This window comes from Gossypium arboreum, chromosome 6 (assembly GCF_025698485.1).
Source record: "Gossypium arboreum isolate Shixiya-1 chromosome 6, ASM2569848v2, whole genome shotgun sequence".
NCBI classification, from domain to species: Eukaryota; Viridiplantae; Streptophyta; class Magnoliopsida; order Malvales; family Malvaceae; genus Gossypium; species Gossypium arboreum.
The window spans coordinates 126,555,703-126,572,362 of NC_069075.1; the positions used below are offsets into that span (position 1 = coordinate 126,555,703).

A 16,660-nucleotide genomic window follows, 5' to 3' on the forward strand; every position below is an offset into this window, starting at 1 on the left:
CAATTAAAAAACGTGAAGACACATATTAGTGCAGAGGACTTTCGTTCAGATAAATAAATATATATTTTAATTAATCAAGATAGATAAATATTAAAATAGTATAAACAAAAACTATTAATAAAATTTAAAGGTAAACTTATCATTTAAAACGTTTTCCACAAAATATCCCTTCAATCCATTAAACAATATAACGCCTTATTAATATATAAAAATATTTTTATCAAAATCAAGATATCTATTATCGATAACAATAATTAATTATAGGGTTTAAGATTTAATTATTGAATATGATTCACTTGAGATTAACATACTATATACCCATGGTCGTTAGACCTTAAACCATAAAACCCTAAACCATAGACCTTAAACCTTAAATATTAAACCCTAAACCCAAAAATAAATTTAATCAATATTAAGTATTGCTTCCATAATTTATTATGAACATAAGCTTTTACATTAATATCTATGTATATACACATCAACATCCATATGATATTTTTTGGGATTTAGGGTTTTAGGGGTTATAGTTTAGTGTTTAAGGTTTTTTAGGTTTTAAGGGTTTAGTGTTTTAGGGGTTATAGATCAGTGTTTATGATATTTTTAGGGTTTAGGGTTTTAGGGGTTATATGACTTTTAGCGGCGTTTTACCGAAAGCGCCGCTAATGCTCTGGTTTTTAGCGGCGTTTTGCTAAAAGCGCCGTTAATGCTCTGGTTTTTAGAGGCGTTTGACCGAAAGCGTCGCTAATGCTCTGGTTTTTAGAGGCGTTTTACTGAAAGCGCCGCTAATTCTCTAGTTTTTAGTGGCGTTTTACCGAAAGCGCCGCTATTGCTCTATTTTTTAGCGGCGTTTTACTAAAAATGCCACTATTGCTCTGTTTTTAGCGGCGTAACCAAAAACGCCGCTATTGCTCTATGTTTTACAATTTTTGCGGCATTTTTTATAAAACGTCACTAAAAATGCCGCTAAAGCCCTATTTTCCTGTAGTGATCCCTAGTGCATTTGTTGGGCCCTTATCCCTCAACGCCTTAAAAACCTCTTCATTCATATTCTTTGCTATTAACAATGCATTTGCCTTATCAAAAATACATCTCTCAACCCCAAATAGAATATGATTCAACTCGCTCACCCCTTTTGTCACAAAAATCTCTTCAAAGCACCCCCTCGCTATCTTCTCCATTTCAGCTCCCTCCTTAGTCACCTTACCATCCCCATATTCCAAACACTTGATTGTGTCATTCTCCTTCGTTAAGAAGCATACCTATGAAAGAAGGCCATATTTTTGTCCCCTACCTTTAACCAATTTGCTCCCACTTGTTGCTTTAAAAAAACTTTAACTTTTTCAATCTCCCAAGTCAACTGAATTTTTCTATCGATGAGCTCGCCCAAGTTCACATCGTTTCGATCAATTTCCATCAAAAGCTCCAATTTCCTAGTCAACTCATTTTTCAAGTCAATCATTTTACCCTTTACCTGACGTGCCCAACTCTCCAATCCTACTCGAAGCCTCTCTAACTTTGAAAAGATATCCCCCAAAAATAAGTTTCCCCAATTTTTTTTAATTTCCCTCTCAAACAAATCCTCCATTGTCCATTAAGCTTCGAATTGAAATATCATATATCCCTTCACCTCTTCTACACTTTTCGTTTGAATTAAGAGAGGACAATGATTCGAAAAATAGTGGGGTAAATGTCGAATCATTACATTTGGAAATCTACCTAGCCATTTCTCATTCGCCACTATCCTATCCAAACCTTCTCTGATATTTGCTTCTGGCAAGTTATCTCTCTCCCACGTAAACTACGGTCCCGAATAACTTCCCTAAACATCTTCATTCTCCTTTATTCTATCAGTACACCCCCCGCTTTTTCAAAAGAATACATAATTTCATTAAAATCACCACAAACAAGCCACAGAAGATCATTACTATTCCCCAAGCTCTTTAGCTCATTCCATGAATCACTCATATTCCTTGCAAATGGGGTTCCATAATACCCGATGAACCTCCAATCCCTCTCCTCTCTATTACCCTTAACCATCACGTCAACAAAATTCCTAGAAACACTTCGTAAACTAATATTCACATCCTCTTTCTATGCTAAACAATTGCCTTCTCTTGACCTATTTGCCACTGCTTCTATCCCGTTTATAAAGCCACGTCTTTTGATCACTAATTCCATCAGTCCACCCTCTAGTTTCGCCTCTATAAAGAAGACTAGTTAGGGATTATACATCGTCAGCACATGCCGAAGTCGACGAACAGGCCGTGGGCTCCCCAAACTACAGATATTCCAATATATAATTTTCATTGTGCCAAGTTGGCTTGCCTTTTGGCAGTCACCAATCCTTGTTGAAAAGGAGTAGAAAATTACTCCAGAGTTATCATTATAGAAACATTACACACTAGACTATCTAGGTCCTTCACTTCAAGTTTTGTTCTTTTAATTCCTTCAACACAAAGTGGTGAATTCTCCCACTCATCAGTCCCTACCAAGTCTATTTTCCATTTTCCCGTCACATTTTCAAATTTATTTTGATCTGCCACAGCATCTATTATTGTTCTCTTCCAATTTTTTTCCCTTTTGAAACTTACCCTCCATAAGCCTAACAAACCCACTTTGGCAACCATCCGTTTCCATATTGAGGTGCTCAGCAGCTGTCACTAAGCCATTATGGTCCATTTGTTGCAATTCGACTTCCTTAAATGGTGGGACTCTAAAATCACCATAATAGCTAAGATTGTGCACCAAATCATTAGTTTCCAATTCTGCCAAAAATTTCTCAGATCCCACTTTCTCCTCTAATCAGTGAACCTCTGTTGAAACCTGAGTTGTTTATCCATCCTTACAAAACCTGCTATCCACCCCATCGATCACATCACCAACACTAATATAGGAGCATTGCTTCATCAATCTCTTAGTAGATAAATTGAATTTCAGACTTTTTTTGCCTAATAAATTTGATTCAGTTTTAAATGCCAAAGAGTAAGAGAGTTCATCTTCTACATATCCCTGATATCAGTTGGGATCCCATTACACTCATTAATCCTATGACCTATTCAACCATACTCAAAGAAAAAATTCGACAAATTATCATACTTAAAATAAAGTCAAATTTTCTCTTGATTACCGGCTGATACAAAGATCCCTCTTTGTAGTGGTTTCTGGGCATCCAATTGAATTTTTAGCCAACAAAAATCCCCTTTGACTTTCGATCTAAGCACCCCTCCAAAAGTTGACCCAATTGCATGCATTAGATCTTTCTTATCACATCTTAATGGACATGGACCAACCTTGATCCAAAAAGGAGATAGAACCAACCGAATTTTGCTTCGTTCAATTGGATTAACTAATCTATAAAAAATATCAAGTTGCCTTCAAAAAAGCCATGACCGACCCTCCAAAATCAACTCAAAGTAGTCCTCTTTTCAAACGAGACAAAAAATAGGTTCAGCCCTGTCACTTGGATCTCAAACTTCTTCCTTGTCTTCCAAATACCCTTAAGTTGAACTCGAAAACTATTTGGATTGTAGGATTTTATTGCCCACACAGTGCATAATAACGTCAGATTATAACCAGAAACAACCAACGAATACTTTACAGTCAACCGAAGCAATTCTTCTTCCAAGAGGAAGATCTCATCCCTCCACATTCTCTAAAAAAGGTCACTACCCTACTCCTACCCAACCACAACAATCATTTTTTCTATGAGACATTAAGAGAGAGCACTCTCGACTTTTTAACTTAGTTGATATAAAAAATTAAAATGTATAAAAACATCAAAATTAAGTTTTTGTTTAGTGGTACATTTAAAACTATATTAGTGCAGGTGACATTATTTTTAAATGATAATATAAATAATATATATATCTATACTATATATAAAGGTAGTTGACTGAGTTGGTGTCACGAGTCAACTCAACGCCAATTCAGTTATGAAATTACTAAAATACCTTTACTTTAAAGGGTAATTAATATTATTATTGGAGTATTTTCATCTTTTCATACCTTTATATAATTTCTAAATAACACAACTGAAAAACATTATTTGAGAACCAAACACAAGACCAACAAATTCATATAAAAACCTAAGGTTGTAAATGAACCGAGCTTGAATGAATGGACCTTTGTTGATGTTTTTTTTGTTTGTTTTTAAGATTGTTCGTGTTTGGTTCGTGTTCGTTAAGAATTTCAAACTTTTTGTTCGTTTTCGTTTCATTAAAATTATGTTCATGAACATGTTCGTTTAACTTAAACGAACATATAATTGAACATTTTCACAAACAATGTTCATGAATAATGAACAAACATACAATAGATAAACATATATATATTTAGATATAAAATAGTCAAATATTAATATCAATAATTATATTATAAATAAAAAAGGCATACAAACCAAATTGGAACAATAAATAAGCTTTAAATGATTTATTTAACGAGCTTTAAACGAACATAAATGAGTTTGTTCATGAACATAAATGAACTGAACAAGCTTTATTTGTGTTTGGTTCATTTAATAAACAAGCCTCAAAATCTTATTCATGTTCGTTTACTTAGATTAATAAATGAACATAAACGAATGAAAACCAAATTGTTCATGAATTGTTTATTCAACGCTTTATTTATTTACAATCCTATAAAACCCCTTGTCCCTTCCAATAATAATCATTTGTTGATTTATTTTTACAAATATATTTTTAATATAAAATATTTTTGTCTAATCACGTTGTAGGTATGATAAAATCTAGTACATAAATAATGTTATTGATTAAGTTAGTGTCACAAATCAAATTATATCAATAAAAGAAAAGACAAAAAGTCATTTTTAAAATAAATTTAATAAATTACTAGGGTTTATAAGTATTTTACCTTTAAAACATTGTTCTTTAAACTTGTTAATGTATCATGTCAGATTTTTAATAACAACTATACATATTATCTTTAAAAACTACCCATTTATCAGTAAAAAGAACCATTAACTATTTTTAAAGAAAACTAATCAAAATTTAAAAAGTTCAATCAAAACAAACATAATATCACCACCTATAGGATGAGTGTAAATATATATAGTGTATTTAAAGAGGATACTCAATATGGGTTTTGTCGAATGTAGCTAGTTACCTCAAAAATCCATAAGAGTTAAAATGATATGATATTAAACTTTATTATGATTTAATTCGCATATATATAATATTTGAAGAACCAATTTTATTATGAATTGGTAACAAATCTAAGGAAATGTTTACCAATGGGAATTAATTAAGCAGCTAAGGTATGGGGTCCATTGGAATGGTCAAAGGAGGAATGTGATCAAATGATAAGAACCAATTTGAAAGGATCATGGTTGGTATCAAAATATGTTAGCATGCACATGCATGATTCTATTGAAACATTTTCAATAATATTTATAATGTTTCAATAATTATAAATGAAAAGGTGTAATTAATCAAAAGTTATACCTCTTTGGTTATTGACAAGAATTATGACTATTCAAACAATATTATTTGAATAGTTATGTTTAATCAAGAGATATTAGATGAATAATTATGTTTTTAAAGATATTATTATTAAAAATGACACCTATTGAAAAATGTCTCTATGAAGAGACATGAAAATTCCTAAAAATAGGAATGAGATTTCATTTGGAAACCATAGCAATAAGCTATGAAAATTCTTTCTATCTTTCCTCCATCTTTTAATATTATTATATTATTCTATAAAGAATTATTACGGAAATTTTTTTATAGAAATTGATTTTCTTGTTATACATTGCTTAGTGCTTAGTAGACTATTTTCATCAGTGCAAAACGCAAATAGTCATCAGACTTCTTTGTATCATCGAGGTTCATTTTCTCGAAACTCATTTGCACACTGAATATAGGTGGGGGCGAATAGAACATTAAAGATATTGGCTTGATACATGCCTTGGACCCTTATCCTATTCCTTCATTTTTGTTCGAGTTGTTGTTTGTGTTCCATTCGTGTGTTCGAGCTTTTCCTCACCGAAGTTTTGTAGTAACAATTTTAAGGCTATATTTTCATGATGACTACTACAACACATGAAAGTGGAACATTAAAGGTGTTGGCTTCCAACTTAGTCAAACTTGACCGGTTCAATGGTGACAATTTTTACGATGGCAGAAAAAGATGCACGTCTTATTATCAAAAGATTGCCTATGTTTTAGATACTCCAAGACTAGAAGAGAATGAAAACAAATCTGCTGCTACAATCAGAGAAAGGCAAAAATGGGACAATGTTAGTTACATGTGCATAGGCCTCATATTGAATGGTTTATCCGATGGTTTGTTCGGCACCTACCAAAATGAAGTTACCGCTAAGGAATTATGGGACAAATTGGAGGCAAGATACATGACCGAAGATACTACAAGTAAGAAATTTATTGTTAGTCGTTTCAATAATTATCAAATGATTTATGGTCATTCTGTTATAGAACAATTTAATGATATTGAGAAAATGTTGAACCAATTTAAGCAATATGATATGAAAATAAATGGAATGATTGTTGTATCCTCTATTATAGATAAACTTTCACTATTTTAGAAAGACTTTAAAAGAATTTAAAACATAAGAAAAATGAAATATCTCTTGAGGCTTTGGCAAATCATCTTCGTATTGAAGAAGAATATCAAAAGCAAGATCAGAACTTAGATTCTAAAAATGTCAAAGTGCATGTTACGGATGAAGTACAAACTACTGAATCATCCAAGAGAAAGTTCAAACAAATTGATAGAGAGACAAAGTTAAAAAAGAAACAAAAAGGCTCATGCTATCATTATGGTAAGCTGGGACATTTCGAGAATAAATGTCTATTTTTAAAGAAGAAATCATTTTCTAAGGCTGATAATAATGAAAAGTTTGTTGCCATGATTTCTGAAATTAATATGGTACAAGATGATAATACATGGTGGATTGATACTGGAGCAACCAAACATGTGTGCAAAGATTAAAGCATGTTTACAAAGTTTACAGAATGTGAATATGACAATGACTTATACATGGGAAATTCTTATTAGTTTGTATGTGAGAGATTTTGAGTTCGATTCCCTTCCCTTGAATTTTTATTAGTTTTGTTCCCTTTTTTAGTTGTTCACGTGTGGATTATGTTTTATTCTTGTTAGTAGGAATGAGTCTGCTAGTTTAGTGCTAATGCATTAGCTTGCCCTTAGGTTTCAAGTTCAAAACCTATCGTATACAAGTGGGAATTATTTTTGTTAATTCTTGTTTGTGCTGTCCATGTGGTTGAAATTGGGTTAAATACAAATTTTGAATCACCAGATTGTGTTAACTGATAATCTGATAGGTTAGGATATTTTATTTTATTTTATTTTATTTTTAATTAAAATTCAGCTTCTAAAAATTCTCCTTGATTTTTGTCATTCCTTTTCACTTTCCCCATCTTCCCACTTTCTCCACTTTTTCCTTCACATTAGTTTTCTTTCTGGGATTTTCTTATTTTTTGCGTGTTTGTCCCTTTTGATTCTTCTGTTGCCGCTCCTTTTGTTTCTACTCTGTTACTATTTTGGATAAGTGTCATTATTTCTGCTTGTTCAATTCTAGCCAAGTGAAATTTTGGTGTTTCAGTGCCGTGGTTACATCACTTTGTAAGTGCCATGTTTTCTCTTCTTAAGGGTTGGTTGTGTTATTATTTTTGTTTTTATTTCAGTTTCTAAAGGAGGTGTGTGAATGCATGGGTTTGATGATTAGTTGTGTACTGATCATTAAATTGTTGTTTCTATTTAGACGAAGTTCGGGAGGCTATTGTTTCTCTGGCAATTTGAGGATCTAAGAACTGTTTATTCTTTAGGTAAGTGGTTGAATACCTTAGTTGGAGGCTGGTGGTGAATTTCGGCAAGAGCCGAATACTCTTTTATATTTGGTCAATTCATTAATTGAGTACAGGTCAAATGTTTAGTTCGAATTTAGTGTAATTCTTGATAATTGATAGTTGCGGATGTTGTATGTGCAGAATTGGATATTGCTATTTGCCAACATCTTAAGAATGTTCAGGTGTGTGACATCTTAAAAATTGAGACTATTGACACCACACGATAGTGTCCCAAACCGTGTGGCTCACACGATTCTGTGTTAGGCCGTGTGCCAAACTATGTGAGTCATACGGTCGTGTGTCACAATCATGTCCTAAACTATGTGGCTCACACGGCTGTATGCCAAACCATATAAGCCATACGACTGTGTGTGTTGATGTGTGTCAGGCCGTATGAACCACATGAGCATGTGCTTGACCGTGTGCCAGGCCGTGTAGACCACACAAGTTCTGCCAGATAGGGCGTGTGGGCCCATTTTGAGTAAGTTTAATTAGGGATGAGTTTTGGATTGCGTATTCGAGGTCAATAATTTCTTAAACTCCAATGAATGATATGTATGATTGTCCAATCAATGAAATCCGTTGTTTTTAATTGTGTGTGTTTTATCTTATGTGATAAGTTATGTTTTGTTCTGATTCTCATGGCATGTGACATTGTGGCTATTCTGATTAAATCGATCTGTTATCATTGAAACCTGACATATCTGTCCTGTAAAACATGAAATTCCATGCCTACTGATTTCAGTTAAATGTACGATTGCATGTTCAACATGCTTATTGTTTTGATTATGTATTTACATGCCATGTCACATTGCATAGGGTTGGGATGATATGGTAAGGAGGAAATTTTGACAGTTTAATAATTTGCACTATCTGGTGGTTTAACCACATATTTGTTCTGGCAGTTTGACTACAATTATGGTGGCTCGACCACACATATATGTTCTGGCAGTTTTTCTGCAATTCTGGTGGCATTTTCCATATTTATCGTTGGTGTGTTTTGGATGGAAAAGTTCTAGGGATTTCAATTTGGTAGTAGAGTTGGGTAGGATATTTCTAAAAATCTGCATTATGTTTTCCCGAAATTTATTGCATTAACATAATCATGCATTCTGTTCAAATTTGTGAAATTGGTTGTTATAATATTCTCTATGATATTCTGATGTCTATTATATTATTTGTATTTATACTTGAGTTAAGTCGCACACTGAGTTTTTTAACTCTCCCCATTTGTTTAATATTTTAGGTAACCCGTGGACTTAGGATTAAACAACGTACAGGAGTTCGGATATGTTTTCTCGCATAAGATTATTTTTAAATAATTATTAATTTATGAAATTTTGAACAGTTGGACTAATTTTCAGATTTTTATTTTGGTTTTGGGTTTTGTTGAGTTTTTTTAGTTAATTAGTTTAAATGCTTTGCATGATTTCTGTTAATAAAAAAACAAATGTTCGATTTTCAACATTAAAAAAACTAAAGATTTTTCCGTTACAAATTTGAAATAGCAATTCGAAAGATAATAACAAAGGTTTTAGAAGTTACTCACTTGACAAACGTAAAGTTTTCTTTGGAGATAAAGTAAAATATGTTTTGCAAAATTATTACTGCTTCTACAAGTTCAAATACTGTTTAATAAGACAAGCTTTCTGGTGTTTTCGAGTGATCAATGTAACCTTTAAAATCCAGTCATAACGTTTAGACCCAATATGAAATGTTACTAGATACCACTAGACACCGTTGACCACCATGGGCAACAATTGGCTTTGATGCCCAAACACAATCCGTATTGGAGAGGACCAAACCCCTAATACAAGCTGGTAAAACAAATAAGAGATGAAAAACATAGCTAGACCTAATAACATGTTTTGTAGCATTAAGGGTTAAGTTATTTGTAGTGCACCAGGATCTGAAAATAAGCAAGTAAATTAGTTGGATGAAGAAGTGGGAGACTTGATTTGGGGAAGTGGAAGATCATATTCTAACCTCCCTATCTTTCCTCCAACAAACTCAGATATGGGTCTTGGAACAAGTCAGCCCCTAGCTGAAAGCTTAACCCCACGTGGTTTCCTCAATTATGCGCATACATGTGGCAACGTGTCAAATAATTGGAAAAAAAATTCATTTCATTCATCAAGCAACACAATTTCCATACACAAGCTGTTAAAGAAATCACCAAAAAAAAAAATACAAATTCCAATTCATTGAAGCAGAATTAAAAACCTTACCTTTTTTCTCTCTTTTCTTCTTTTTCTAAATAAATTATCAAACCTTTCATCCTGAAGTTTCGGTTGTTGTGTAATGTTTCATCCAGCATCCTCACCCTTCCTGAAAGTTGTATTTATAATGCTTGGAAGTGCTTCCACTGTTGCTTCTATTCTTACAAGGTTTCCCTCCTCAAAACAAATAAAAGCCAGCCGACAAACATCCCCATAATATCAAACTTGGGAAGCAACAAGAATCACCTCAACCCTTTTATAATACCTAAGAATTGCATCATTTGACTGTTTTCAGCAGAAAAAATGAAATTGTTAGAGTTTCTTGGGCAAGTTGTAAGTCTTCTTAAGGAACTTAGCCGCTGTCTCATCACTCCGGTAACACAAAACTCGCAAGAGTGTGTTTGGTTCCGTGGGACTCCACTGACCGGATGTTGGTGGCAATGGAAGCTTGGATTTAGCAGAAGAACCGTAACTCTCTGCAGTCATGTATTTGAATTGCTCAATCAGGCTGTCAGTTTCAGTATGAAATAAAGGGAGGATGGCTTTAACTGTTGTTGAAAACTTTTCGATCAAATCAACCGGAAGTCCATCACCATTGGACCAAAATAAATCCGTCAAGAACTTAAAATCTTCTGCTATTGTTTCATAATCTTGCAGGGTGAAAGCACGAGCAGGACCTCCAGCAAGTAAAACCAGAAGGAAACCATCGAAAGCAGCTTTCATTACTTCAGTAATAACTCGTGTTCTGACTCTGTCATGCACAGTTAATGAAAGTACCTCCAAATAGTGCTCGAGCTCCTGAAGAAAAGGTTCAATTCTAGATGATGAAACTTCCCCAACATACAGCCCATCCCAGAGGACATGACTTAGATCATGGAAGATGACCTTATATGCAGTTGCCTCACACAGTTGTTGTATCCCTTCCAAACAAGAAGCAGCTGAAAGTTCGAATGCTTTCCCCATCCCATTGGCAATATTGTTGACATGAGATTCAGAACTTCTAAGATGCACAATTGTCCGTTTTGCCAAGACATCCAACTCCGTTCGAATATGCTGAAGAGTATTAATGCGACAGCATAGCTGGGGAATCCCGAACGAGCCATTACCATTTGTGGTCCCAACCTGAGATTTCCTGCTCTGTGCCTTTTGAAACTTCTCCTTTTTCTTAAATACACCCGAAACTTTTGACCGTGATGAACATCGAGTCAAAGCAGGCATTGAGGGAACAAAAGTACTCCGGGTCCCTGTAGATCAGAGTATCTTGTATTTAACTTTTAGTTTTAGTCGAAACTGATAACTTCAGAGAAATAATGGAAAGAAATCCATGCTGTGGACTTCTACAGATTATGTAAAATACGTACCACAGTCAGACTTTGCCTTTGATATATAATGTTGAAGACATCTATCGATATCATTGGTTAGATCAGGAAGCAATGCTGCATGTATAGATATTGGTAACAAAAAGAATGCTTCTAAAGCTTCATCTACAATTCGCAAAACTTCAACAGAAGAGGGAGCAAATCGTTCTTTATTCGCTTGCGGATCCCATACCTATAAAGAGACAACAAACAGAAACGCATAGCAATGAACGGTCAGATACTAAATGAGATTCAAGACATGACAAAGGGTAGAAACTGAGTATAATCTATAAACATAAACAAAATTCCCCTACTAAATAGCTTTCATCTTCAAATCTTCCGATTATGGAAGACGACAGAAGAATATTTCAACTGACTCAAACCACTATCAAATAATTAAAGAAAAGGAACAAAAGCCACGAACCTCTTGTTGTAGATTCCTGTCAACCCATTCCTTCAGTCTGTCTAATCTAGTCTTTATCCATGATTTCACCAGATTAGAGACTACAGATTCAGCCTCATAAGGAGGCATCTCCCTTATGATTGACTTTCCACCATCCTCACTGTCCACTGAGTTTTCAACCGCGATCTGCACAAGATCTTTCTCCAATTTTTCTGCAGCTCTTAGCACTTGTAATATATCCGGTGTCAATTCACCAATGCTGGAAACAAATTGCTTCAGCTCATTCCCATAGCAGGAATGAAGAGTTGCTACAGCCACACCGGCTGAAAGAGGATGCCACCTCTTTAATATTGGACTAAAAATTGCCTTCTCACTGAAAGCCAGTGTACTGACATCTTGTGCAAGGATGGAAAGGAAAGGAAGCTGATTTTGCTGGTTCTTATTAGATGAGCGTTTGCTAGACTTCACCTTCTCCATTATCTGTCTAAATACATTATCAACAGAGAAAACCTTGAGTCACTTTCAGACAGGAATTTAATAAACTTGGTCTAAATATAGAATTTAAGGCTAACAAAACAAATATTAGGGTTTAGTAAGGGGAAATGCTACTCATAAAGAAATGATGACGCTGCACTTGGAAAATTTGCATATTTAATATGCCTGCAAAAACTTGCGAATGCTGAAAACCTATCTCTCATGTGGAAAACGTTAAAAACGAATTTATATCATGAAATTAAACTATAGGAGCCTTGTTATCTTGCAGTGCCCAATAATATGTATGGACATTTGAAATAGTGAAAACTTGCCTGAAAAAAAGCAGTGCGCAGTGATGATCGTATGTACATATCAACTCTCTCATGAGCCACATCAATTTCCTTTCTTTTTTTACGGTACTCATGTGAGATATCTTCTACCATTATCTTTGCTGATAGAACTCCCACAGAAACAACACATTCCAATAACTCAGTGTTATCACTATGAAAATAATTGTGGTAGGCAAGAAGCCTTTTCTCAGCCCAACCTAAGATTGCACTCAAAGTAGAACTCAATATCTTGGAGTAATTGGGATCTTTCATGGACTTTGAATCCTTTTCAACTTCCATCAACAGATTATTGGCAGCAAACAATAGATCCCCTTCCACTTCACCAGTAGCCACATAACGGTTAAACAATATCCACAAGAAACAAAGATTATGCAGCATCTGATTCATTCCAAGGACTACCCAAGTCTTTTTTATGAGTTCAAGAACCTCATCAACTTCTTCAATAACAGATGTTTCATCATTAACATCAAAACAAGCTTCTAACAGCATTTGGTAAATTCTGAGATTCAATGGGAATCCATCTGCCCAGTGGATAGTCTCAGAAGCAGACCCATCAAAGGTTCTACAAGCAAGAGATAAAACAATGCTCCGGAGTGCTTGCATAGATTCATTGTTTTTTCCAGTCTCCAAGGGCTTCTCAAGGGCTCCACGAATGATCTGTCGTAGTCGCTGCGGAGCAGTGTCGGTCTTGTCCAGTGGCAAGAGAGGATGCAATAGTAATCCAGTTTCAAGAAGCTTCAGATTTCTCCTTTGCCAAGCTTCATATTCTCCTTGATTCGGAAAATCCGAAGGCTTGAGTTGCTGCAACATCTCAAGTGGCAACACTATTGACTCTATCCGTCTTCCAAGCTGATAAACGTACAGCATACATACATATGTACTGTTAATAAAAAAAATAAGAAAATTTGAGCAGCAAAAAAAAAAAAAAAACATGAATGAACTCAAACTCCACAAACATTCTCAATAATCAACAATTGAAATATCCATTTTTGTCCACTGTGATTCCAGCATAAATTATCAAATTACAAAAAATTAAGAAAATTAAAAGCTTCTAATTTATTCAGCTTAGCACAAATTACTTCTATGGAATTACATAACTTAAGCTTAAATAAAGAGAAACACCAAAAAAAGGTTGCTTTTCTCAGTAAAATTGAAAGGAAAAAAAAAAAAGACAAGAAAAAAGGTTAATATATACAGCTTTTAACAAACCTGAGCAGCAGCAACTCTCAAAAGAGCTCTTCTAACCCTGGAATCCGTTTGCTCTGAAATTCCCATCTGAACCCTCAACATCTCTCCAATTGTAACCGCCTTTTTGACTCGTTCCGTGTCAGACTCACCACTCACTTTCTTTCTCCCAGACGATCTCAATCCCAAAGCCTTCTTTACCTTACTCGCCGCCGTCGATGTCAAGGACCTTTGCAACGACGCCGTCGACGTCAGAGTCGGCGTCGCCGTCCTTTCCGAGTTCCTCTCCGACTGCGATATGTAAGTCAAAGGCTTCCCACCGGTACTCCGACAAGCTCCGACCAGAATCTCATAAGCCGTCTCACGGAGCGCCGAATCCGACAAATTCGTCGCCAACTCCCCGAAAGGACACGGCAGCGTCTCGGTCAAGAAATTAGGCATTGCCACCGCCGCCACCGTGGTCGTCGTTTGATGATGGCTGTGTCGTTTGGCTTGGCTGGAACTTCTATCCCTTAATCTACCCGACATGCTTGAGAATTGCAGAGTAAAAGAATAAATTAAAACGGGCTTAAAGATGAAGGTTTTATGGGATTGTTTACTTTACTGCCTTTTCTTTTTTATTTGTTAAGATTCTTGCTTGACTTTAAAGGAAACAAAATTAAACTTCTGCAAAATTAATCATAAAATAAAAGTTTAAAACAACAAAATAATATAGACAGACAGTCAAAGAATTTGGTGTCTTTTGTAAGAAACAAAAATGGATGAGCATTAAGAAGAAAATAAACAAAATGATGGTATTGCCGTTGTCTTTGAGGGCAGCCAGCCAGACCGAGTCAGGAGCGCGTGCCATGTAGTTTCTTCTTCTTTTCCTTTTCTTTTGTTTTTTTTAATAAAGATAATTGCTGACTCTTTCTTTATTTCTTTCTGGTCTAATTGAATTCCATCCTTATACTTTACAAAAATTTAAAATTTGGTCCCTCTATTCTAATTTGATACATTTTGATCATTGTAATTTATTAAAACTGAGAAATTAATTCAATTGTTTGAACCCATGTTAATTTGATAAAAGAAATAAAGGGATTAACTTCTCAGTTTGCATAAGGTAGAGGGATAAAATTTAAAATTAAACCCTTTTTTTTTGGTGAAATAATTTTAATGTAGATTGGGATGTTGGACCAGTTTGGCATTTAATTTACAGTTCATAATGTAGCTTAAAGTTGTTGTTTTTTTTTCTTTTCTAGATTCAAAGTTAATGTGAAACTCTAAGCATTATTTGTTGGTTTGGGTATTATGTGGTGAGTAAGAATTGAAATGGAAGAGAGGAAGTTGATGAGTGAATTTTGGTAAGTTTTTATTTCTCTTTTATTATGGCAATGATAATAACTTTGAAGTGGATGTATGACCTTAAAATTCAGATGCAATTTTTTTATTTTTCTTAATGAATTTTACTAATAAGTATCCCTAATGATAGTATTATAATGTTTAGTAATTGAAATTTTTGTTTTTAAAATGAAAATTATAAAATCTATATTTATGTTTAAACTTGAATTGTAGTTCATATGTATAATGAAACTTTAATTTTGTTTCAATTGTACACATTTAAACAAATAAATATATACATTTATTTTATATTGGAATAATATAATTGTTTGTGTATGCAATATATCAACGTAAAATAGTGCTAATTCTATGATGTTAGTGATTTATGAAACTTGAACCAAACCAAAATTTCATGTATAAAATCACACAAAATTAAAATTCATATATAACATTACACATTAAATTAAAGTTTATATACAATTTTAATATTTATCGCTTAAAATTTTAAATATTTAATTTTACCATCTCAATCAAATTGTCATTTAATTTCTATATCAACTTTTAACAACTATATTTGTTTAAAAAATCATGCCGTAAATTTCTAACATATATGAAAATTTTGATTTTATAGTAAAAGCATGTGTATACTTGTCTAAATTTATTCTACTTTAAATTTTGTCGCTTCTAAATTCTATTTAGAATTATTTTAATTCAAATTATATTTTATAATTAGATTATGTGATAAATAATTTTATTCTGATTCTCCTCATGTTATTAAAAATGATTTTATAATGACTTTTATGGGATTTATATATTTTTTTCCTTTGAGTAAACTCACAATTGAAATATCAAACTTCTAAGCTTTTTTCTTTATTATATATTTTCTCCTTTTTTTTTTTTTTTTGTTTTGTTTTGTAGATAAAAGGGCAAGTAAAGTAATAGTGTTGACTGGTGTAATAGATTAGATTGCAAACAAGTGAGAGAATGATGAGGTCAATCAACCAAAAATATTTTATTTATTACGTCTTTCAGCTTCAAGCAAAATTGTTGTCAGAATATAGAATCTCAAAATAGCTTTCTTACTACAATTTGCTTCTTTTTTGCTGCACGGATTGAGACCAATTTTTTTTATTGTCAACAAGTTTAAAATTTGCGGTTCATTGCATTCTACATCTAATTTTGTGTTTAAAATTACGATTTACTCTACTCGTCTATAATTTTACATACTATCAATAAATTAAATGGTTATTTATTATTAGAAGGTGAAGTTGTTTGATTTTATTTTTAAAGATTTTTATAATATATTATCCTTTATTAATTGATATTTTATAAAAATTTATATATAATTAATAAATTAAATACAAATTCTTTAAATTGATTAAATTTTAGTTTGATTTGTAATATAATTTATTATGGATTGAGTCGATCAATATAGAATTTTAAGCTCATTTTTAAGTTTAGTCTCGACTTAATTTGAAAAATAGACTTAAATTTTTTAAACTTA

At 33.3% G+C, this 16,660-nt stretch overlaps 1 protein-coding gene and 1 long non-coding RNA gene across 2 annotated transcripts; one reads left to right on the forward strand and one right to left on the reverse strand.

Moving 5' to 3' along the window:
• The first annotated feature begins 7,311 nt into the window (after positions 1 to 7,311).
• Positions 7,312 to 9,218, forward strand: LOC128293701 (uncharacterized). The gene is made up of 3 exons (XR_008283878.1): positions 7,312 to 7,623; positions 7,763 to 7,826; positions 9,094 to 9,218. It is a non-coding gene; the product is annotated as an uncharacterized LOC128293701 (long non-coding RNA).
• A 734-nt stretch (positions 9,219 to 9,952) lies between these two features.
• LOC108486496 (protein unc-13 homolog) lies at positions 9,953 to 14,746 on the reverse strand. The gene is made up of 5 exons (XM_017790579.2): positions 13,861 to 14,746; positions 12,634 to 13,500; positions 11,849 to 12,307; positions 11,428 to 11,617; positions 9,953 to 11,310 (listed from the first exon to the last, which is right to left on the reverse strand). Exons 1-5 carry the CDS (start codon positions 14,362 to 14,364, stop codon positions 10,379 to 10,381), a joined length of 2,952 nt encoding a protein of 983 aa, XP_017646068.1. The 5' UTR covers positions 14,365 to 14,746; the 3' UTR covers positions 9,953 to 10,378.
• Positions 14,747 to 16,660: the final 1,914 nt, after the last annotated feature.